Below are 25423 nucleotides of genomic sequence, written 5' to 3'. Positions count from 1 at the left end.
ACAAAATAAACATCAGATCTCTTAAGAAGTAGAACCGTAGAACAGCAGATGTAAAGACAGAGAATCTAGACTCTAGAGATTCGAGACGCGACACAGTTCAATTAGATAACACCCGCGACCTCGGCTTGCCTCAGTAATGTCCTCTATTAAACTTCCTACTACTTCAGAATTCTAGGTTTTATCTCTTACCATGTTATTTCCTCTTATTTTCACTAGTAATTTACTTTCGTAATTTTGCGCAGTTATATCTCGAAGTAAATTATATTTTCCAACAAAAAAACTATAGTAGATGTAAAACGTGATTTAGAACAATACATCGATTTGGCACTTGCCGTCTCACAATCAGTACGTCCCAAATTGTTCGTCAACAGAAAGTCATATAAAAAACGGTAAAAGAAGAAAACAAAATAAGATACAGATGCTCGGCGCTGCCTCAGTCTGGGTAAAGGCGGCGTCACACTAGCACTTTTCCGTCTTTTTTTTTCTGACGACTGTCAACTTTTGCAGACGGTGGCCGTCACACACAAGCTTGCTTCCGCCTTTGCCGCGCTTGTCGATTGTAAACAAACATGGCTCCTCATTCACCCCGGCAAGCCGCGGCTTTTTTGCACCTTATAATGTAATCAGCTGTTCTGTGATCCCAAAGGCAACGGTGACCTCTAATACTCTCTATGAGAAATTCGTCAGTGTGTTTTGTTCACTGACAGATAACATAACTACTCATCTTGGCCAGCTACTTGGAAGTTGCCTTGGAAATATTCAAAAGCGTCGCACATTCGCACTCCCCAATTGTACACAAACAACTGAGGAACTTTTCATTGCTAGTCTAGAAGAAAAAAATATGTATACAAATATATATTCATCAACTTATTTAAATTTCTTCTGTCATGATAATAGCATTCTTCCGTTTAACAATTTTTTTTTTTTAATAAAAGTGTTTAGAAACCATAGTTCTTATTTTCACTAAAAATTGGCGCTAGACGAAAACGATGCGTTCCGTCTGACTCAAGACGACGGAAAGAGTTGACAGAAGATTAAAAAGACGACGGAAATCGCCTGAGACGACGGAAAAAGTGCTAGTGTGACGCCGCCTTAAATCAAACACATATTATCAGAACTGAGAAAAAAAAAAAAAAACATGACAAAAAGACACGGGCTGGATTCACTAAATAGTTTTTCAGTCCTTAAGAAATGCACATATATGCTACGAACTATTCACTAACACTTAAGAACCTCTTACGTACCTCCTTCAAAAACTCTCTAGGGACCCCATATAGTTTAGCAGGAGAGTAAGAAACAAAGTAAGAAGTAACTGACTGAGACGATGACAATACAAAGACAAATCTCTCCAACACATAGCAGGCAGCGATTGTTTCATCATAACCACTATCTTGCCTGAACAAAGCGTCAGGCAGGTACTGACGAGTGACTGGTGTATTGTACTGTACCAAGGTAAACCTTGGTACAGTACATGCACATTGTATTGAGTGTCCGTAGTTGTTTACGGAAAACGATTTTCTTTTCCTTTTCCATATTTCCAAATTCCTTCGCACGTCTTTCTTTCCAAAAGCAATATAATGTTCCTTATTTACGGTTGCTTATCTGCGTGATTATTTACTCAATTTTTTATTTACTCGTTAATTATTTAATAGGGTAGAGTTCTTACGTTCTTTCAAATCTCACACACTGTAAGCAAGCGATGCAGTGGTTGCAGTCAACTTAGCAGAGCGGAGTGCTGACCAAGGCCAACTGAATCATGAAAACAAAACAAAAGATAGGAATGTAAGAAAATACGTAAAGGCTGGTGCATGACGCCATCAACCCTATTACGTGACGGGCCCTGTTTTAAACACACCTACCTATATCCATCTCATCCTTTGTTACTTTGGTGGAGTCTTTGGAGAGTAATGGAGATAAGTGTAGAAGGGTTTTAAGATATTGCTCTACAACGCTGACAAATTGCAATACATAAATAGTGACACGACTTACTTCATTATAAAGATTTAATGACCATACTTAACAAAAGGCAAATCATGAAGAGTGACACTCGAGTCACTTGACTATATAAAGGTTTCATAACTACTACCATTAGCTACACATATCTAATTAGTGCATGTTTCTACGTCACTTCCAAAGGGCACACAGCATTAACAGTGTCCCTTGACTCACTTCATAAGCCACACTCACCGTGACAGCGGGATTGGCCTTGGTGACCGCGGCTGCCGTGGTGGCCAGGCCCTGCTGGGAGCGCGCCAGGCCCAACATCCTTGAGCCCGGTGGCAGCAGCGGGGCCAGCTCGGTGCAGATCGCCGCCCCGAAGCCCTGCGAGGCGCCCGTCACCACCACCCACCACGGGGCACTGCCTGAGTCACTCATCTGTGGAGCACGAGAAGAGTGGCTGGCTCAGACCAATGTGTGTGGAGGTTCAGCAGCAACTCTCTATTTATCTCATACTAAGAAAGAAATCTCTTGCATAAAAAAAAAACCCACAAAACTATTAAGAGAGAGAGAGAGAGAGAGAGAGAGAGAATAATGTTATTTACAATCTGCCTTAAAGGTAAGTATTTTGTCGAATAAATATTGATGGAAAACTTATATTCAGATTGCGTAACTTATAATAAGATTGAAAAAAAATGAATAAATAAGATTCACATTCACATCAGCATCGAAAATACATACCTGAATATTCACAAGCGAATATTCGCAGCCAAGAACAGAAAAAAAGAAAACGAATATCAGCACACGAAAAGAAAAAAAAAAATATCCCAATAATCTTAAACAATCTTAAAATCTACATTTAGAAAAACAAACAAAATATCCACAATCAGAAGAACACACAAAACAAACTATCCATACAATAATAAAATCCAGAGAAATCCACTTCTGCACCCACATCCACATTCCAAACTAACCGATGCATTTATCAGAGATCATCACAGCCCCTAAAGGAAAAATTCAGTTTATCCTTTCTCTCCACGCATACACACGCGCTCCTGTCATGCCCAAGCCGGTATTCACAGACGCTCTGCTCTCTCACCAAGACTGTTGTCCAAGGTCGCACAGATGATTAACCAGGTTCTCAAGATTGCTTAGCATTTTAACAATACAAAAATCGCGTTCATTTGGGACTAAAACCAAAGTATAATATCTTTAAACCGTGCAGCTTCAACCTAGTAGCGTCTTACGAATGTAGTGGAGGTGCAGCGCAGATGTGCTTCAGAATGATCTTCAATGTGGTCCCAAGATTTGCCCTTAAGATCACGTGTTTTTGTTGCATCCTGCATGATGAATAACACAAGGTCATTGCGATTGTCATCATAAGCATTAAGTAGCTTTTCTGAGTACACGGCTTTCACAGTGGTTCATCCCTGCTTCCACCTAACCGTGCATCACTGCTCACTATTGTCCTACCTCATGATGACGACGCCCTCACCTCATTACTGTGTAAGAAGCTGCAAGTGACGCCACTCCCTTCCTAAGCCTTGATGATGTACAAAACAATAAGGGACGCTACAATAAGACACCAGTTGCAGCCTTTGTATGAATTCTTCTCTTATTATTTTTTTCTTAACTTGCTAGTCAGTTAGAGGCATAGTTAGTCCTCGCCAAGCATGACATTAAAACGCTTAATTATTAGAAAATTACAGAATGTGAAGGAAAATAGCAGTCTCAATAGTGAGCCTAAATCATTCAAACTTGAATGATCTAACTTCGCTGCAAAGACTTCACTCGCTCTCACCCTTATTCACTCTATCTTACTAATGAGTTAACCAGCATCTTCACCTCCAACGCTTTCATTGATAAACTCTAATTCTACCTTCCCCCTCCACGGCCTTATTATTGTTATTATTTTTCAAGAATGGATTGGCAACCTCTTTTTTGAATTTCCAACTTAACAAAAACAATGTTACGCTAGAAATACTGTAATCTAAACTGACACTTAAAAACCTTTTTGAAACACATCGTTAATATGCCAATCTGAGCTAAGGTATCGTGCCAAGTCCCTTAACTGTCGTACCTTACGTTTATATAAGCTATTTTAAGAGATTCATTTCAGACTGTGCATGGCGTGGGTATAAACACTATTATCGACTGAACATGTGCAATCTCCCTTCCTCATTGTTGTTACATGCGCCCAGGCTTCTCATTGTTACCATACACACGTACTCTATACTTATCAGCCCTCCACTATACATCCACACATGCACACTTACATATAACCTTCATATTGCTGTTACCTACTACTCCCACTTTTACTATTGTTACTACCATTACTACTACTACTAGTACTACTACTACTACTACTATTACTATAATTTCAGACTACTATTATTACTACTTTCATTTCTATAAATAGAGTTATTATCATTATTGTTGTTGTTGATGATAATACTTTTATTTCATATTGCAATACAAACTCCTACTGGTATTGTAATAAATAACACAGTTGTCACTATTACTGTTTATACTACTACTACTGCTACAACTACTACTACTACTACTGTTTTACTACTACTATCACAATTACTTCCATTACTGTTATTACTGCTATTACTACTAGTAAGAGTAGTAGTATTAAGCACTACTACTACTACTACTACTACTACTACTACTACAACAATTGTAAGTATTACTGTTACTTTTAACAGTATTATTACTACTACTAATGCAGTTTTTTACTACAATCTCTCATGATTGTTCTAATTTTGCTACTATTACTAAAATTTTACTATTTCTATGACCACCACTACCACTACTATTACTACTACTATTACAAATGCCACTACTACTGACACTAAATTCAAATAGTACACTACACAGTACAGTATATGCAAGTTTATGACACTAATCTGTTGTTGGATAATCAAAATGTTGACACTCTACAAACTGCCTTGACACCTCCCTCAACTTTTTCTATATTAACTTCTGCGACATTCACGGCCTTAACTCTAATTTTCAATCTATGGAACACCACCTCTCCTCTACTAAACCTCATCTTCTTTTCCTCACCGAAACACAGCTGTCTGAGGCAACTGACAGTAGCCCCTTCTCTGTTCCCTCCTATTTTCTCTATTCTCATTTTCATTCCAAAGCTGGATGTTGCGTCTATGTACGCAACGACTTAACTTGCTCTCGTGCCCACGCTCTTGAATCTACCGAGTTTTCCACCATCTGGCTTCGACTCAACAGTCACTCTCAAACTAAATTCATCTGTGCTGTTTATCTCTCCCCTAACTCTTCTGACTATAGTAAATTCTTCGACTACTTAACTTCCAAAGTGGAGCACATTCTGTCCCTCTACCCTTTCGCTGAGATTTCCATTCTTGGAGATTTCAATGTTCACCACCAGCTTTGGCTTTCCTCTCCCTTCACTGACCACCCTGGTGAACTAGCCTTCAACTTTGCTATCCTCCATGACCTAGAGCAACTGGTGCAACACCCTACTCGTATTCCTGACCGTCTTGGAGACACGCCCAACATTCTTGATCTCTTCCTCACCTCTAACCCTTCTGCTTATGCTGTCACCCTTTCATCTCCGTTGGGCTCCTCCGATCACAATCTCATTTCTGTATCTTGTCCTATTTCTCCAATCCCTCCACAGGATCCCCCAAAGCGAAGGTGCCTCTGGCGTTTTGCCTCTGCCAGTTGGGGGACCTGAGGAGGTATTATGCTGATTTTCCTGGAATGATTATTGCTTCCGTGTCAGAGACCCATCTCTTTGTGCTGAACGCATAACAGAGGTGTTAGTATCTGGCATGGAGGCGTACATTCCTCATTCTTTTCTCAACCTAAACCTTCTAAACCTTGGTTTAACTCAGCCTGTTCTCGTGCTATACATGATAGAGAGGTTGCCCACAAAAGGTACTTGAGCCTTCCATCTCCTGAATCTCATGCACTTTATATCTCTGCCCGGAATCATGCCAAGTCTGTTCTTCAACTTGCCAAACACTCTTTCATAAATAGAAAATGTCAAAATCTTTCAAACTCAAACTCCCTCGTGACTTCTGGCATCTAGCCAAAAACATCTCAAATAACTTCACTTCTTCATCTTTCCCTCCTTTATTTCATCCTGATGGCACCACTGCCATCTCTTCTGTCTCTAAAGGTGAACTCTTCTCTCAAACCTTTGCTCACAACTCCACCTTGGACGATTCTGGGCTTGTCCTCCCTCCTCCTCCCTCTGACTATTTCATGTCTACAATTAAAATTATTCGTAAGGATGTTTTCCATGCCCTCGCTGGCCTTAACCCTCGAAAGGCTTATGGACCTGATGGGGTCCCTCCTATTGTTCTCAAAACTGCTTCCGTGCTTGCACCTTGCCTGGCCAAACTCTTTCAACTTTGTCTATCGACTTCTACCTTTCCTTCTTGCTGGAAGTATGACTACATTCAGCCTGTTCCTAAAAAGGGTGACCGTTCTAATCCCTCAAACTAAAAGTTTTGAATCTATCCTGAATAGGAAGATTCTCAAACATCTGTCACTTCACAATTTTCTGTCTGATCGCCAGTATGGCCTCCGTCGAGGTGGCTCTACTGGTGATCTTCTGGCTTTCCTTACTGAGTCTTGGTCATCCTCTTTTAGAGATTTCGGTGAAACTTTTGCTGTAGCGTTAAACATATCAAAAGCTTTTGATAGAGTCTGGCATAAAGCTTTGATTTCAAAACTGCCCTACGGTTTCTATTCTTCTCTTTGCAACCTTATCTCAAGTTTCCTTTCCGACCGTTCTATTGCTGCTGTGGTTGACGGCCACTGTTTTCCTAAATCTATTAATAGTGGTGTTCCTCAAGGTTCTGTCCTGTCATCCACTCTTTCTATTATTCAATAATGACCTTCTTAACTTAACCAAACTCTGCGTGGGATCAGGCATAATTGACCAATATATCATGAAGTAAATAAAATCACAGCAATTTTGTCAGGATATATTGTAACGATGTATTATTCTATCATTGGTATTTTTATAATAAGTTTTATTATTATTACTATTGTTAAGATTATTATTATTATTATTATTAATATTATTATTATTATTATTATTAGTAGTAGTAGTAGTAGTAGTAGTAGTAGTAGTAGTAGTATCGTTGTTATTATTATTATTATTATTTTTATTATTATTATTATTATTATTGTTATTATAATTGCTAACATAATGATGATATATTGATATTTGCTATATGATATATTATTTATTGTATTGTTATATTTTATCTTTGGGTTTGGAACACAGTGCAATCCTGAATGAATAATATCTGTCGAGAAGTTTCGGCTTCACAGACTCATCCAAAGATAACATTTACAGCGCGTGAATGTATTCTTTGAAATTTAATGGCAACAAACATTACTTGCTCGCTTACTTGCTTACTTATTTACTTACATTGTTCATAATCTCTACAAAAACTTCACACACACACACACACACACACACACACACACACACACACACACACACACACACACACACCTTCATCCTGCCATTGTCTCAAACACACACGTCTTGTCTTTACACTCTTACGTTTTGTCTTTCTATTCCTTAATTTCAACCTCCCCTTCCACAATCCACCAACTATTCATCACCTCACGCATACTATTCACAATATCATACACTATACAGTCTGCTGGCCTCTACACACACACACACACACACACACACACACACACACACACACACACACACACACACACACACACACACACAAACAAACACAAACACAAACACACACACACACACAGTAAATAACAGAAAAAAATAGACAAGGAAGACCTGGTGCTGGTGACAGTAGCAGCTAGAAGAACAAGAGGACATGTAAAGAAGATTAGGAAGAGGCAGTGTGTGAAGAATATTGGAAAATACTGTTTTCCACATAGAACGGTGGAAAAGTGGAATGCATTGAGTGATGAAGTTGTTACAGCACATAATGTGTATAACTTTGAAGAAAAATTGTTTAAATGGAGACATGGGGACAGGACACTATAAGCCCCGCTCGAATCCTGTACAATACATCTATATAGGTAAATACACACACACACACACACACACACACACACACACACACACACACACACACACACAGTCCTACCCGAAGATCGGTCTATAGCTGTGAGCTCGCTCCGTAATGGGAAAAGGCTGGCTGGGTGACCAGCAGACGACCGTGGTGAATTACACACACACACACACACACACACACACACACACACACACACACACACTTTATACACTACCCCCCTACTCCGCTATCCATGCTGATCACCCTTTCTCCTCACCTCTACTTCAGCTGTCTCTGATAAGGTAGAGAGACAGTTAAAAGTACTAAGTCTATTGTGGAGCTTAAAGTCTCATCGTTTGGTATCTACTTCGTCTTTTACAACTAAACACTTAAACTTACTATAGCCACCCAGATCTCATCCTAATCGTATCCTATCTTAATCCATATCTCCTTTTCCATCCTTACCCTTGCCTTACTCTAGATCCTGGCCGTCATTGTCGTCCTTTCATCCACTCCCTGTCCCTCTTCTAAAATCCCTTCTCGCTTTCTTGCATATCTATCCTTACCTCTCACTTTCACAGCTTTATTTCACTACCCTCTCTCTCTATTGCCCCATACCCTCCCCTTACTCTACTCTTCTACTCTATCGATTCATTGCATTCTCAACATTGCATTCGTTTTTTTTTCTTTCTTATAGTGAAAAGGAAGTTAGGCTTCTAAGTAATGTTTGACAAGGATTTTACATCGTGGTGAGAGAAACACACCTTTAAGAACATCCACTAATCACAGCGGCGTTTGAAAATTCTCCAGAGAGAGCAGATTCTCCGCCACCATCAGACATCCCGCACTCTCGCAGTCCCCGTCCACAGCTGCTCGTCCTTCCTCCCTCCCCCCCGGCTCGATCCCGCCCACACAGACGGCCGCGCTACCAGACTCGACAAACATTCCAGTATTCAGGGTTCTGTGGCGTCAGGTTTCGTTCACTCTCTCTCTACACTTCTCTCCTTCCCTTCCAGTTATTCCTCCTCCACCTCCTCCTCCTCCTCCTCTTCCGTCTCCTTCATTCCAGTTCTCTCTCTCTCTCTCTCTCTCTCTCTCTCTCTCTCTCTCTCTCTCTCTCTCTTCACTATGTTTTTCCCAGTCTCATTACCTATCCCGGCTTATTTTCTATATCCTTTATTATTTCACTGAATAGCTTTCATCCTTCTGCTTCTCTTGCCATTTTTCCATCCTTTAAATTTCTCACGTTCTCCTGTCTTCTCCTTCCTCTTTATTTCTTCCATATCCCACCTTTATTTGTTATTTTCATATTTATTTCGTTTTCATTTATTGTCTTTTTTTTTTACCATTTCTCTTCCTCTTTCCCTAACACTTTTCCCCACCTCCTCCTCCACCAACTCCCCTGCCACATCCCCTCCTATTATAGGCTCTCCCACACTCGATCCCTCGTAACCACTTGTTGACAAATCTGGTTTTCCAACGGGTTCACTTTTCCTAATGCCAATATCATAACGGTGTAAGGACTGGTTTTCATTGCTTTATTCTTCATCTATTGGATCATTGTCTTGTCCCGTCTCGTTTTCGTCCTTATACATTTTATTCAATAAGTTATTACTTCTTTACAGAATCCCTGTATTGCTAATTGCTGATCTTGTGTCATGTTTATCTACTTATTTGCTCTCTCTCTCTCTCTCTCTCTCTCTCTCTCTCTCACACACACACACACACACATTTGCCAGGGTAGTTTCTACAGCTGGTTTGATAGTTCATGTCACACTTGTTTTGTCTTCCTTCTTTCACACATTTTTACGGTTTCCTAAAAAATCACCTTCACTTCATTCCCATTTCCAACCATTCGTGTCAACAGAGAGAGAGAGAGAGAGAGAGATCAAGTCACACCTATCTCGATGCAGCCAATTTTCCTCCAAACCAATCTGGGAGAAAGAAGGAACAGCAACACACCTTACCTCTAACGTCCTCTCCACTCGAAGGGCGCGGGAATACTGAGTCAGATATAGGGAGACTGGGTGAGCGAGACAGAGGAGGACTGAAGGGAAGGAGGGCGGAGGGGGAGAAAAGGGAGGGAGCTGCAGACCATTGTCCGTAACTATCGCTCAGAGAGAGAGAGAGAGAGAGAGAGAGAGAGCCGTTTTCTTGACAAGTGATGAGAGTGTGAAGTAAGTCATAATTACTTGCAATGATACAAATGGGCACGAGTGATATTAAACAGCAAGTAGTGTTAGTCCGCCCTGATTTGCCTCTGTAACCCCGCAACCAACCACCCTGTTAATAGACGTGGGGTGGAAATAGAGAGAGGACAATAAGGAGGAAGAGGAAGAACAGGGAAAAAGAAGAATGGAGACTAAAAGATTAAAACAAGAAAAACAAAGTAGAAAAAATGTTGACGAAATAAGATAAATAAAAAAAACAAAAGCAGTAGCTAACAGTGGGAAGAGAAATTCACACTTGTTAACCTGCAGATTTTTTTTCTTTTATTTTTCTAATTGGACAGAACTAGCAGACGCAAACAGTGGATGGCTCTTTCATCCACATAGTTTCTACAATACTCTCTATATAATTCGCAATTCAAATAGCATCGTAAGTTGTTTCAAACTCAATTTTCTGGGTGTCAAAATAATACAAAAATCAAAGATCATTCATTATACATGCAGCGTTTGTCAGATCTTTTGCTGCTACAGTTGTGCGTCGTTGATCATTGGAGTAAAGTCACACCATCCTCATCACGGATAGAGATATGAAACAACGTGAAGGAGATATTGAATTAAGAATAACTCAAGAAAAGATATCTGAGCCGGGTCACTCCCCTCACCACCACCACCACCACCATCGTTCTCACTCCTCACGTGATATCTTCTCGAGTTTTATCTTATCTGTATTCTTTCCTTCCCAACAAATCCAGTTACGTTACCATTTGGAATGTCACCAAAAAGGCTTTTTATCTATCATAATTTTTCATCATCACTGCATGGTTTGTTCTTTGTTTCTAGGTTTGTCAAGTCGTACCCAGCCGCACGATTGTAGAGACATGCGGTAGTGAAGTAACTGCTCGGCTCCTTGCACTCGCATCCAGTATTGGAAACTTGACAGTATTAGATGCAAGAGACCAAACACTACAAGAAGCTGGCTCAACTGACACTTTATAATCTGGGAGCAAAAGCGAAAAGATAAAGGTTTGTCTTCTTTCATTCACATGCAGTACAGAAGATGAGTAGATATAGCATGCCAGAACTAAAGCACTGAGAAGAGACCAAACATTACATGACAGGAGGAAGGAAGATGCTGGCTTAATTGACAAAAATTTCTAATACGGAAGCAGAAGCAAGATAACTTTATATATATATATATATATATATATATATATATATATATATATATATATATATATATATATATATATATATATATATATATATATATATATATATATATATATATATATATATATATATATATATATATATATATATATATATATATATATATATATATATATATATATATATATATATATATATATATATATATATATATATATATATATATATATATATATATATATATATATATATATATATATATATATATATATATATATATATATATATATATATATATATATATATATATATATATATATATATATATATATATATATATATATATATATATATATATATATATATATATATATATATATATATATATATATATATATATATATATATATATATATATATATATATATATATATATATATATATATATATATATATATATATATATATATATATATATATATATATATATATATATATATATATATATATATATATATATATATATATATATATATATATATATATATATATATATATATATATATATATATATATATATATATATATATATATGTGTGTGTGTGTGTGTGTGTGTGTGTGTGTGTGTGTGTGTGTGTGTGTGTGTGTGTGTGTGTGTGCTGGGACTGTGTGGAAAGGCAAGGGATGATTATGGCAATATCAAGAATATGACATGGCAGATGTAGAGAATAACATTCTATTGCTGATTATCGTTTCTTTTCTTGTTTCTTCTTTCTTTTTGCTGCTGGCGATGCCGATATAGATGACAGTGGAGAAACCATGCCACTGTCAAGATTAAGATTAAGAGCGGCGTCAGACCTCGAAGAAGTCAATGTGCTCGCCTGATTTGAATTCATCTTTCTGTATGATCTGCAGCAGTTTCTTGGCCGAGGCGTCGCAGGGGACCAGCTTTCCCTCCTCCTTCATGGACGACATAAGCTTACGGAGTTCTTCATCTCGAGTGAGGGTGCGACCCTCGACCTGCGAAGTGGTAAGACTATCAGTGTTTACCTCAGTGTGAGATAAAAAGGGATTTTGATAAAATGACAAGTGCAATGACAGGACAGTCTAAGACGCTAAAAAACAACTTCAGTTTTGATGTTCAGATAAAAAAGGATGGCAATAAAATTATAGGAATGTGGTGACAGAAGAGTCTATAGAGCCTAAAATTCACTTAGGTCTTGGTGATGAGAATGAAAAATGCTAAGAATGTAAGTGTGGGACATTATAGGCAGGCCAGAATCCTATTATAGTCGAGTGTTGCTCATCACTTGTTGCATGACTGGCAATGTGCTGGCTGAACTCTCGACTATCAGTTGTCCTGTCCCTCTCGACGACCTCTCATGGCCAGCTCATCTCAGCGCTTCCATGATGCTCAGAATGAGGTAAGACAGAGAGACATGTGCCAATTCCCAGAGATACATAAAAATTCTTGACACTAAATACAATTTCAGAAGTTTTCATAAACGTCTCCAACAAAGAAGGGAATTAAAAGAACATATTTTGCAATTCATAGCCAGTACAATGTATAGAGGCGACTGGAAAAGGAAGAAATGTCTCAGAGTGGTTAGTGGTTATGGAAGGATGTGTCAAATAGCACTGAAACAATTAATGCGAAGACACGATTAGTTGGCCATGAGTGACCATGCATTGCCTTTAATACAAAGCCTGACAGGAATCACAGGCATTCGATTAAGATACATTATCATTCAGTACATAATCTGTTCGTCCCCCTCACACATTCATGCATATTAAAGCATCACTGACAAAGGAAGAACACCCCTATCCTACCTGCATGTTGGTATCCAGAGGCCCAGGAGCATAGTTAAGCACTCTGATATCTGGATACTCGGCAGCCAGCACCCTGAAGAGCATATCTCTACCAGCCTTGCCAGTGCAGTAGAGGCCCCAGCTTTTGAAGGGCTCCACGGCACACAAGGAAGAGACGTGTATGACCTTGACTGTCACTTTGCCAGATATTGCCGAGATGAGTCTCATGAAAGCAGCGTTGAGCAGGATCACCGAGCTGCAAGAAGGCTGGCTTATTTAGTAGGGGCACTCTGGTGAATCACGACACAACACTATCGTTTTCTGGGAACTACCATCAAAAGAAAAAAGCTGTGGTCTACAAGAATTATAATTAACAGGGATTAAAACCTCTAGACTACCTCTTTCTGAGACGTAAGAAAAAGAGAATAAGCAACTATGATTAAGAGGACACTAAAACCCTCCCTGAATGTTCATGTAGATTTCAATGGATGAGGTCTAAATAGTATCTGAGGAAGGCACTGTCAAATAGTTTTAGCACCAAATCGATAGGATGTAGTGAAAGTTATTAGGATATTCAAAGGTGTTTTCATGCTTGTGGTATTGGTTCAACAGGTTGTGTTGGATGTTATAGAGAATTTCAAGGAAGTTTTCATAGTTTTGGTAATAGTCTAACAAGGATTGCAAACCACTGATGAAAAAAAATATCAACAACACTATTAATTTTTGTAACATCTGACAACATCAGTCTCCATGAAAGACCAAAATCATCTTAACAATACGTGAATCTGACATGTTGCTAATGTCAGTTCACGGAGAGGTTGATTGTGTGACTCAGATTGGATATTTTTTTGACATTCAAAGAGGACAAACAAAGAACAAGAAAGTAAATGTAGACGAATAAACAAGCATCAACCATCCACCCTATCATACACACACACACACACACACACACACACACACACACACACACACACACACACACACACACACACACACACACACACACACACACACACACACACACACACACACACACACACTATGAACAAGAACACGCAAATTACCCAATATTGAGGTTGAAGTAGGAGGAGAGGTAGGTCGGGTCATCCATGTCGGCAAGATATTTGAGGTCGCCCAGGGACCCGACGTTGTGGAAGATAAAGGCCTGGGAGGGCGGAGTGGACTGGTCTGCCCCGAGGTACTTCTTAAGGGTTGCCTCGTAGTCCTGCGTCGTGGCTATTCCAAGATCCATCACTACTGGGCTGAACTGAAGGGGAAGTAATTTAGTCCTGCAAGTCTTGAGTCTTCCATCACCTGAATCTCATGCACTTTATATTTCTGCCCAGAAATATAAAGCCAAGTCTGTTCTTCAACTCACCAAACTCTCCTTCATCAATAGAAAATGTCGAAATCTTTCAAACTCTAACTCCCCTCGAGACTTTTGGCATCTGACCAAAAGCATCTCCAATAACTTTACTTTTTCATCTTTCCCTCCTGTATTTCATTTATCACTTCTATCTTTAAAGCTGAACTCTTCTCTCATACCTTTGCTAATAACTCTACCTTGGATAATTCTGGGCTTGTTCCTCCCTCTCCTCCTCCCTCTGACAATTTCATACCATCAATTAAAATTCTTCGTAATGAAGTTTTCCATGCCCTCGCTGGCCTAAAGCCTCGAAAGGTTTATGGACCTGATGGGGTCCCTCCTATTGTTCTCAAAAACTGCTTCCGTGCTTGCACCTTGCCTGGCCAAACTCTTTCAACTATGCCTATCGATTTCTACCTTTCCTTCTTGTTGGAAGTTTGCCTACATTCATCCTGTTCCTGAAAAGGGTGACTGTTCTAATCTCTCAAACTACCGTCCTATAGCTTTAATCTCTTGCTTCTTTAAAGTTTTTTAATCTATCCTGAATAGGAAGATTCTTAAAAATCTGTCACTTCACAATCTTCTATCTGATCGCCAGTATGGCTTCCGTCAAGGTCGCTCTACTGGTGATCTTCTGGTTTTCTTTACTGAGTCTTGGTCATCCTCTGTTAGAAATTTCGGTGAAACTTTTGCTGTCGTGTTAAACATATCAAAAGCTTTTGATAGAGTCTTGCACAAAGTTTTGATCTCAAAACTGCCCTCCTACGGCTTCTATCCTTCTCCTCTCCGATCGTTCAATTGCTGCTGTGGTAGATGGTCACTGTTCTTCTCCTAAACCTATCATCAGTGGTGCTCCTCAGGGTTCTGTTTGTCTTGTCACCCATTCTCTTCCTAATATTCGTTAATGATCTTAGCCAAACTTCTTACCCTATCCACTCCTACGCTGATGATACCACCTTATACTTTTCCACGCCTTTTCAGAGACGACCAACCCTTCAGGAAGTCATCAGTTCACGCAGAAACTCCGCAGAACGCCTAATTTCTGATTGAGGCAGAGAAAACTTAGTAGTGTTCAATGCCTCAAAAACTCAATTTCTCCATCTATCAACTCGGCACAACCTTCCAGACAACTATCCCCTCGTCTTCAGTGACACTCAACTGTCCCCATCTTCCACACTGAATATCCTCGTTCTGTCCTTTACTCATAATCTAAACTGAAAACTTCACATCTCATCTCTTGCTAAAACAGCTTCTATGAAGTTAGGCATTCTGAGGCGTTTCCGCCACTTTTCTTGCCTCCCCAACTGCTAACTCTGTACAAGGGCCTCATCCGCCCCTTTATGGAGTACTCTCCGCATGTTTGGGGGGTGGGTGTGTTCCACTCTCACAATTTTATTAGATAGGGTGGAATCAAAAGCTTTTCGTCTCATCAACTTCCTCTTCTCTAACTGACTGTCTTTAGTCTCTTTCTCGTCACCGGAATGTTGCATCTCTTGCTATCTTTTATCGCTATTTTCATGCTAACTGCTCTACTGATCTTGCTGACTGCATGCCCCCCCTCCTCCTGCAGCCTTGTTGCACAAGACTTTCTTCTTCCTCTCACCCCTATTCTGTCCAACTCTCTAACGCAAGAGTTATTCAGTACTCTCAGTCTTTATATCCTTCTCTGGTAAACTCTGGAACTCCCTGCCTGTGTTTGTATATCTAACTTCCTATGATTTGGCTTCATTCAAGAGGGAGGTTTCAAGATATTTGTCCCTATCCTTTGGCTAATTCTATCGGCTCTGTAAGGAGGTTGGCAGCTGAGTGGGCCTTTCTTCTTTATTTTCATACAGAATAATACACTGTGCTCAATTCCAGCAGGAAAATACTTAATGTCATACAGATAGAATCAAGAACTCTCTGTCAGCTTCTCTATTTCCTTTTACCTATGACATGAACTCCTAGACGAGGGAGGGGTCAAGACGCTATATTCTAATTTTTGATAAAACATTTTGGCTTTTACTCTTTGGGACAGATGTCTCAATTTTTCTTTTCCTTTTCTTCTGTAGATGAGATTTTTGCAGTCTTTAGTCAGAGCTAAAAAATGCAACATAGAAGTCGTGTTACAAACAAGGACTCACCGTGACAGCGGGATTGGCCTTGGTGACCGCGGCTGCCGTGGTGGCGAGACCCTGCTGGGAGCGCGCCAGGCCCAGCACCCTTGAGCCCGGTGGCAGCAGCGGGGCCAGCTCGCTGCAGATCGCTGCCCCGAAGCCCTGCGAGGCGCCCGTCACTACCACCCACCACGGGGCACTGCCTGATTTACTCATCTGTGGGGCACGACATTGCTGGGCTGACTCAGACCAATGGGTGTGGAAGGTCTTGCAGCAACACTGTTTGCAAATCCTGACCAGGCTGTTTGATATACCTGCATCACACTGCACAAACGACACACTAGTAGAGGAAAAATACCGTTTTCATCAACATTCAAATGAATATCATCACTGAAAAAGGAAGGCAGGCAATGGTGAAAAAAAAATAATAATGATTTTTATCACTCTCAAAGGACAAACATGTTCTGTTTAGATATAAAAGTCATATGTCCTATACTGCAACTTTTAAACCAGTAACTACTGCCAGTGTGCGCATCATGAGATACGGAGCATGACGAAGATAATAAGATTTGAATAGGACTGCTGAAATGAAAGTACCTTGAATCATAATGAGTCATGATAAGAAACTACACGTATAAGTTGAGCAGGTTGTAAAAATGAATAAATAAATAAATAAAGTTATTGGAACAACCAAGGCGGAATGGAGGTGGCGAGATTAGAAGAGGTATCCTACTACTATACATTTCAGCGGTGGACAAACGGTGTTTTTTGCAGATATTTCCTAAACGAATCGTTGGATGAGTATTATATTTCAACACACTACCTTGAACATCCGTTCGTAATTTATGGTTAACATACCACAGTGCTATATGTGTTATGTGAGGAGTTTACTGAGTGATATTATGCCTAATCCAGTCATCATATCAAAGGTGTTATACAGAATCAGTGTGGGATACTCGTCTAACCCTCCACCACCACCACCACCACCCTGAAGAACCCCAGACCACTCCTTCTCTACCCCAGTATCGCATGACCCTCTTCCCGCTTCCCTCTTCACCCCTATTCACACCATCAGCCTTCCACCTTTGATTTTTTTCCTTATTGTAATTACATACGTATAGGTATAATAGTTACATACGTCAGTATGTACATACATATCATACATTAATAATATTATTTAATACAATTGCTGGTATATGTGGACATGAAAACCAGAGTGGGTCAAACGACCGTGAAAGCAATAGCTAATTCCGCTGTTAATGGCCGTATAGCTGGATAATAAGCAACGTATCTAACAACAAAATAATATTATATATAAACTGGACCACTTTTTATGATCAATAGGTAGACAGTACGCAATAAGAGTATCAACTTTTCCTAACAGTAGAAGGTCCAGGTCACAGGTAATTCCAGCACATCATGTTCACATGGTTTACCATAACGACTGCAAACATGGCTCTTCTATATACTACCTTCTATATACTGCCTTCATGAAATTGTACCATACTCGTTAATAATCATATCTATACATACAACCTTACAGAACATTATAATGTATAAATACAGTGGTGGGAGACGTAGGGAGGGACACAGGAGTGAGGGAGGCGAGGAGCTAGGGAGAGGAGAGGAGGGATAAAGAGGGCGAGAACTTCCGAGACGGGGGAGACGTAGTAGTGGTTAGGAATGGTTTGGGTGGGTGTGTGGGGGGGCCACACTTTCATTCGAATGCGTCAACATGACTCGTCGGATTTGTGTTATATTTCACGAGTAAACTCCTCACATAACACATATAGCACTGTGGTATGTTAACCATAAATTACGAACGGATGTTCAAGGTAGTGTGTTGAAATATTATACTCATCCAACGATTCGTTTAGGAGATATCTGCAAAAAACACCGTTTGTCCACCGCTGAAATGTATAGTAGCTGAGAGGCACGTGGACTGACACCCTGCAGGAGGGAAGGGCCAGCGGGGAAACCTACAAGACGGTTGCACTGTGTAGATAACTTGAAGGAAGAGATCTAACACTGCGATGGGGAAATAAACGTAGTTTACGTGAAGATAGAGACGAATAGAGAAGTTTGATAACGAGGCTGGCGATTGACACACGTTATCAAGAGGCTGGCACCTGGTGAAGGTGACAGGCTCCGCGCCAAAGTGATCACGTGTTCGTGGCTCATTGATTCACTTCTCACATTACAGTTATGAAACTCATGTACTGGCGACAGTTTGTATTCGTAGGGAAAGACCCTTGATTAAATTAAGAGAGTGACGTGAGTCGTTTGATTTACGCAGAGTATTTACAGTAGTATTAGAAACTTGTTTTCGAAATACATAAAAAACATTTCTCTAAAATGTTTTGAAACAATGAATTTTGGTAACACAAGGCAGACACATTGAAAAATTCAATATCAAGATATAAATTGTATATTCAAATAAATATACATTTATGTATTAGATAAATACATAGCTGGCTATCTTTGGTTAAGTGAGGGTAGTGAATGAATGCAGATGTAGTGAGTAAGTTGTTTGTAATAGCACTGTGAAGCCGAGGCGATGCAGCGCTGCATAGAGAGGCACGCGCCATGATGGAAACAACTCACCTTCAAGGTCCTTGCTGCGTGGGGGTTGCCGGGATACTGACTTACTGAGGCGACAGGAGATTGCCTCTGCGTCTGCCGTCTAGTCTAGATACCCCGCCCCCATACTTTTTTTTTTTTTTTTTTTTTATTCTTTCAATATTCTTCTGACGCATGAAGGATGAGAGCATGAGACTCCTGTAAAGACTTAGCCAGTGAGTCACCGTCACCATTATTATTATTAGCAGACATACCCATATTCAATGTGTTCCTTTCTCATTGCACAAAAATGAGTTACCTCACTGCAGGAGGTGCTGTCCACTTCGTGTAACACTTATTTTTTTTTTTTTTTTATTTAAACTAGGTTACATGTGTTGTTCATACCAGAGGTCTGAGACTATGGTATAGTTCAGGCCTATCTTGGCAACAAATTTATTTGTCTTACTATCAGCGTACTTTGTTATGATTGTCATCCTTTTATTAGAATCATTACTACCATAAACTAACAGTGGGAAGAAAGAGACTACGAGAAAGAGAAAAAGATTGGTGGAACGATATACTGAAAGATTACAAGACCTTATAGTCACCTCGTACCCCTTCCAGTGACAAAAAACTTTACCTGAGTCTTCTTCCTTTACTAGCAAAGGAAAGCGAGCAGTTAGCTTTAGGAATCCACTCCACACTCCCAAAAGATGGCAAGGGTTCACCGGGTGGCGACACTCCCAACGCAGCCAGAGAACACCGAGATACAAGATTTGTATTTTTGTGTCTCAGCTCCCTACATAACATCTGAATTTCGAAACATTTTCTCAGCGTTTCTAAGATGCACGATGATGGATGGCAGGCGCAGCGAGTTCAAGGACAGTAACAGTTAGCGGGGGAAAAAAAGAAAAATCACACAAGCTGGACAAAGTTATTTACTTCTGATTCAATTCTTTAATGCTAATTATCATTTTGTAGAAAAATCACCATATTCTTTGTAAACACATGTTGTCAATAAACTACTACTACTACTACTACTACTACTACAACTACTACTAATATTACTATTACTACAACAACAACAACAACAACAATAACAACAACAACTACTACTACTACTACTACTACTACAATAACAACAACAATAACAACAATAACTACTACTACTACTACTACTACTACTACTACTGCATCAACAACAACAACAACAACAACAACAACAACAACAACAACAACAACAACAACAACAACAACAACAACTACTACTGCTACTACTACTACTACTACTACTACTACTACTACTACTACTGGAGCAACAACAAGAACAACAACAACAACTACTTCTACTACTACTACTACTACTACTACTACTACTACTACTTTTATTACTATTACAGCAACAACAACAACTACAACAACTATTACTACTACTACTACTACTATTACTACTACTATTACCACTTACCACTTCTACTACAGTTACTACTAGTACTACTACTACTACTACTACTACTACTACTACTACTACTACTTTTTTATGCAAGAGGAAACCAGCCAAGAGCAACAAAAGATGAAAAAAAAGGCCCACTTGAAATGCCAGTTCCCTTAAAGAATGATACAGAATTTACCAAAAGTCAGGGACAAATGTCTTGAAACCTCCCTCTTAAAAACTTTAAGTCAAGTCGTAGGAAAATTAAAATACAGAAGCAGGCAGGGAGTTCCAGAGTTTACCAAAGAAAGGTATGAATGATTGAGAGATTGGTTAGCTACTACTACTACTACTACTACTACTACTACTACTACTACTACTACTACTACTACTACTACTACTACTACTACTACTACTACTACTACTACTACTACTACTACTACTATTACTACTACTACTACTACTAGCTACTACTACCAACATAGTTAGTGGATAAATAAATGCACATCAATCTCGTATCTCCTATTTGTTCCCTTTCAGTCATAGAAAATAAATTCGATATGGAAATTTGGTATGTGTATATATATATATATATATATATATATATATATATATATATATATATATATATATATGTGTGTGTGTGTGTGTGTAATTCACTGTTTGATCTGCTGCAGTCTCTGACGAGACAGCCAGACGTTACCCTACGGAACGACCTCAGAGCTCATTATTTCCTATCTTCGGATAGGCCTGAGACCAGGCACACACCACACACCGGGACAACAAGGTCACAGCTCCTCGATTTACATTCCGTACCTACTCACTGCTAGGTGAACAGCACCTACACGTGAAAAGAGACACACCCAAATATCTCCACCCGGCCGGGGAATCGAACCCCAGTCCTCTGGCTTGTGAAGCCAGCGCTCTAACCACTGAGCTACTGGACCGTGTGTGTGTGTGTGTGTGTGTGTGATAGATAGATAGATTGATTAATTGATTGATATATCCCACAGGCTAGCCATGTTTAGTGAAGGCAGCAGGAGGAACATTTCTAGTGAGTAGTGACTAGTTATTTGGATGCTCTCTGCGTGGGGAGTGGGGAATGGGGAGTGGGGAGTGGGGAGTGGGGTGTGGGGTGTGGGGAGTCACCTAGGAGCGGTGGCGGGGTTTGCAGCGTGGTAAGCGGTGCCTCTGGTTTTGATGTCTTGCCGGACACTGCAGGGTTCGGTGCCGCTAGGCTCCGTGTACCAAACACCCCTCCGTCACTTGAAGACGAGATTGTCGGGGTGATGTTGCCTTCCTCACCTAACCCTTTCTTTGTCTTTGCTTCACCTTTCCTCTTCGTGGCGCCGTATGACCACGATGTTGCGTTGGATTTTTTTTTTTTTTAATCAATCTGCCAATCAATCTATCTCACTGTAAGAGGAGTGTTTGTTCATATCTGTTGCTACCATCCTCTCTCTCTCTCTCTCTCTCTCTCTCAGGTGGTATATTGTAAACGATTACAGAGAGAGAGAGAGAGAGAGAGAGAGAGAGAGAGAGAGAGAGAGAGAGAGAGAGATTCCGCATGCAGCGTTCGTTATTCAGTGAACATCACTACGCGGGATGTCACACGCAGCAACACCAGCAGCGGTAAAGAAATACGGAATATGTCATCGGTCACACGCCTGATACCCGCCGCCCACCGGCACAGGTGACCTTCCTCTTCGCTTTCCCATCAGATGTAGAATACTGTTGCAGTCTTATTGTTACTATTATTATTATTATTATCATTATTATTATCATTATTATTATTATTATTATTATTATTATTATTATCATTATTATTATATGTAAATGTGCCTCTGTCCTAAGGCAATAAAAGCAAAATAAAAAATGAATGAATTAATAAAAGCCTACTGATGTCCCATCCTTAAAAACATCAACCCTATGATGTTACTTTACCTGGCATCTTTACTTGTATTTGTCTTTTTTTTTTTTTTTTCAATATGTAACTAACGATTAGTTCCTACAGAGAGATAAACTGCTAAGTAAATGTTTAAAAAAACTGTAGGTTTACCTAGTAACATTTTGAGAACCTGTGTCTTTATACCCCACAATTAAAATGATTCTAGCAATACACATACAAATGTTACCCGTATAAAAAGTACCTGTGAATTAACTGCTCTTATTAAAATCATCTACTCTCCTAAAGGTTAATTACACGAAGAAAAAGTGTCATCGGTCCTGTAACCTGTAAGATGGATTCACTGCTCTGCCTCACTGATAAAACTGCTCACGGAATTAACTCAAGCACAAGTTTCATCCAAAGCCTCCCAGACCATCAGTACTATATATAGGTTATCAGTAGCATCCCCTGTGTGATGGTGGGCTATAGCTGGCAGCGTACTGCTTCCAAATCTAGAAGCGCAGGTGCCAGTCACTCTTGAACACACTTTGGTCTAGACTAGGTTAGATTGAAAAGTAATAGATTAAAGGCGGGTTCACACGTGTCAATATGCGATTGAAATTGCAAGTCGCTAGAAGTATCGACGGAGCCCTTCTAGCGGAATACGTTCACACCTAGGAATATAGTCTAGTATAGAATCCTTGGTTCACACATAACGACTGGAAAGTATCGGTTGGTTGGCGGAAAGTGAATGTACACCAACAGCTACCGAACAAGATGTCTTCGTCTGGTGACGATGATGAATGCAATCAAGTTTAATCCTGACGAGTATTCAATCCTCACCTCCAACAACACCCTGCATCGGAGAGTAGCAGCTATCTCATCGAACGCCTATTTACGTAGTTTTTTTTTTTTTTTTTCTCTCTTTACCTCACCAATCCAAAATCTCTTCTACATCGACACTACATTTTCAAACCTTTTTCCTTGACTTCACAACGTAAACTAAGTCGCAAATCGACTGAACAAGACCAACATGTTGGTCTTGTTTTGCGACTGTCTTTTCCAGTCGCCAGGCACCGATGTTCAGTCAAAAACTCTACCGGCTTACAATTTCAGTCGCAAATTAACACGTGTGCATCCACCTAAATAGACTGCAGTAAGGTAGTTTCGGAGGAACAGCCGAGCGTATATATCTACTTGCCTAGTAGAGTCCTAGACTGGAAAAATGTAAGCCGGTAACACACTCCTACTTTTCTGATTATAAATACATTCTTACTTGAAACATTTTCCTCCTACTTATAGATTTCCCTAAGTTTCAAACACATCACAAGATATAAAGATTCAATAAAGATGACGAGTTTGAAATATTTGGTATCAGAAAACACCCCGGTTATCAGACAGTTGTGTCAGCAGGCAAACCTTTCCCACCAGCAAGGTCATTCCCTCTTATAAACATAAAAAAAAAGCCAGCCCCAGTTACTGTCAAATCACTAGCAAGCGTAAAAGGAGGACTGCTGGTCCCTTGACAACATTATACAGCATATCCATCCATCCTTGATCACAGGCCATGCGAGTCACGCTTTGCAGAGGCATCTCCACTAAGCATATAACATTTAATTAACACTGGGTGCCACTGAGTAGTGCATGCCACTTGTGTCTTTTGTAGTATGTATATTGAAAGGACTGTGACTCGCATTCTTATATTACAAAATAAAAGTTAAAATTCCTTTCAGTTTAGGTTTCATCCTTATCTTACACTTCCTTCCTCTACCTAGAACTCCCTTCTTATATTTCCACCTTCCTGAGACCTGAGCTCTTTCAATAGGGAGGTTTCAGGACACTGTGCTGTCGACTGTATATTTGCGGCACTTCAGCGAGCTTCTTTTTTTTTTATTTCATTATTATTATCATTGCTATTTTTGTTGCCCTTGGCTGGTAACCTTCGTACATAAAAAATAACTAAATGAAAATAGATAGATAAACAAATAAATAAATAAACAATGCAAATATTAGATTTAATTATTGATACGATAATCTTTCTCTGTACTAACTTGCTTTCAACTTTGCTATCCTCCATGACCTAGAGCAACTGGTACAACACCCTACTCGTATTACTGACCGTCTTAGAAATACGCCCAACATTCTTGATTTTTTCCTTACCTCTAATCCTTCTGCTTATGTTGTTACTCTATCTTCTCCGTTGGGCTCCTCTGATCACAATCTCATTTCTGTATCTTTTCCTACTTCTCTAATCCCTCCTCAGGATCCACAAACCGGAGGTGCCTTTGGCGTTTTACCTCTGCCAGATTGGGGGACCTGAGGAGGTATTATGCTGATTTTCCCTGGAATGATTACTATTTCCGTGTCAGAGACCCATCTCTGTATGCTGAACACATAACAGAGGTGATAATGTTTTGGCATGGAGGCATACATACTTCACTCTTTTTCTCAACCTAAACCTTCCAAATCTTAGTTTAATTAACACAGCCTGCTCTCTTGCTATACATGAAAGAGAGGTTGTCCACATAAGGTACTTGAGCCTCCCATCACCTGAATCACATGCACTCTAACTATATACATATACATATATATATATATATATATATATATATATATATATATATATATATATATATATATATATATATATATATATATATATATATATATATATATATATATATATGTATGTATATAGATACATATATCTGTGTGTGTGTGTGTGTGTGTGTGTGTGTGTGTGTGTGTGTGTGTGTGTGTGTGTGTGTGTGTGTGTGTGTGTATGAGAGGAGGACTGGACAAGGGCAAAAAGAAAAAAAATACAAATAAAAATAAGCTCACTCAGTTGCCAGTCTCCTTACAGAGCCGTTAAAACTAGCTAAAGGACAAATGCCTTGAAACCTTCCTCTTCAATTAAGTCAAGTCATAGAAAGTTGGAAATATAGATACAGGC

At 39.5% G+C, this 25423-nt stretch overlaps 2 protein-coding genes across 6 annotated transcripts in view; both read right to left on the bottom strand.

The window, feature by feature from the left end:
• The window catches only part of LOC123520597 (sepiapterin reductase-like), a 61143-nt gene extending 51041 nt beyond the window's left edge, over positions 1-10102 (bottom strand). Inside the window, exons 1-2 of one of the 4 annotated variants that reach the window (XM_045283032.1) lie at positions 9950-10102; positions 2188-2376 (exon numbers count right to left, since the gene is read on the bottom strand). In XM_045283032.1, coding sequence (XP_045138967.1) covers positions 2188-2376 — 189 coding nt within the window. In that variant the 5' untranslated portion in view covers positions 9950-10102. Of the gene's footprint in view, positions 1-2187; positions 2377-5499; positions 5538-8746; positions 8774-9944 lie in introns of those variants that run through there. The other 3 variants (XM_045283042.1, XM_045283023.1, XM_045283049.1) reach the window with 3 other exon arrangements.
• A 1817-nt stretch (positions 10103-11919) lies between these two features.
• LOC123520616 (sepiapterin reductase-like) lies at positions 11920-19336 on the bottom strand. Of its 2 annotated transcripts, none has more exons than XM_045283062.1 (5): positions 19196-19336; positions 16619-16807; positions 14194-14396; positions 13151-13385; positions 11920-12340 (listed from the first exon to the last, which is right to left on the bottom strand). In XM_045283062.1, exons 2-5 carry the CDS (start codon positions 16805-16807, stop codon positions 12173-12175), a joined length of 795 nt encoding a protein of 264 aa, XP_045138997.1. In that variant the 5' UTR covers positions 19196-19336; the 3' UTR covers positions 11920-12172. The 2 variants fall into 2 exon arrangements, with proteins under 2 accessions (XP_045138997.1, XP_045139006.1); XM_045283071.1 differs by having other exon boundaries at positions 16619-16931; positions 19196-19238.
• Between the last annotated feature and the right edge of the window lie 6087 nt (positions 19337-25423).

This window comes from Portunus trituberculatus, chromosome 7, assembly GCF_017591435.1.
Source record: "Portunus trituberculatus isolate SZX2019 chromosome 7, ASM1759143v1, whole genome shotgun sequence".
Lineage (NCBI taxonomy): Eukaryota > Metazoa > Arthropoda > Malacostraca > Decapoda > Portunidae > Portunus > Portunus trituberculatus.
Note: the sequence above shows the minus strand (reverse complement) of the source record. Positions and strands in the feature narration are given on the sequence as shown.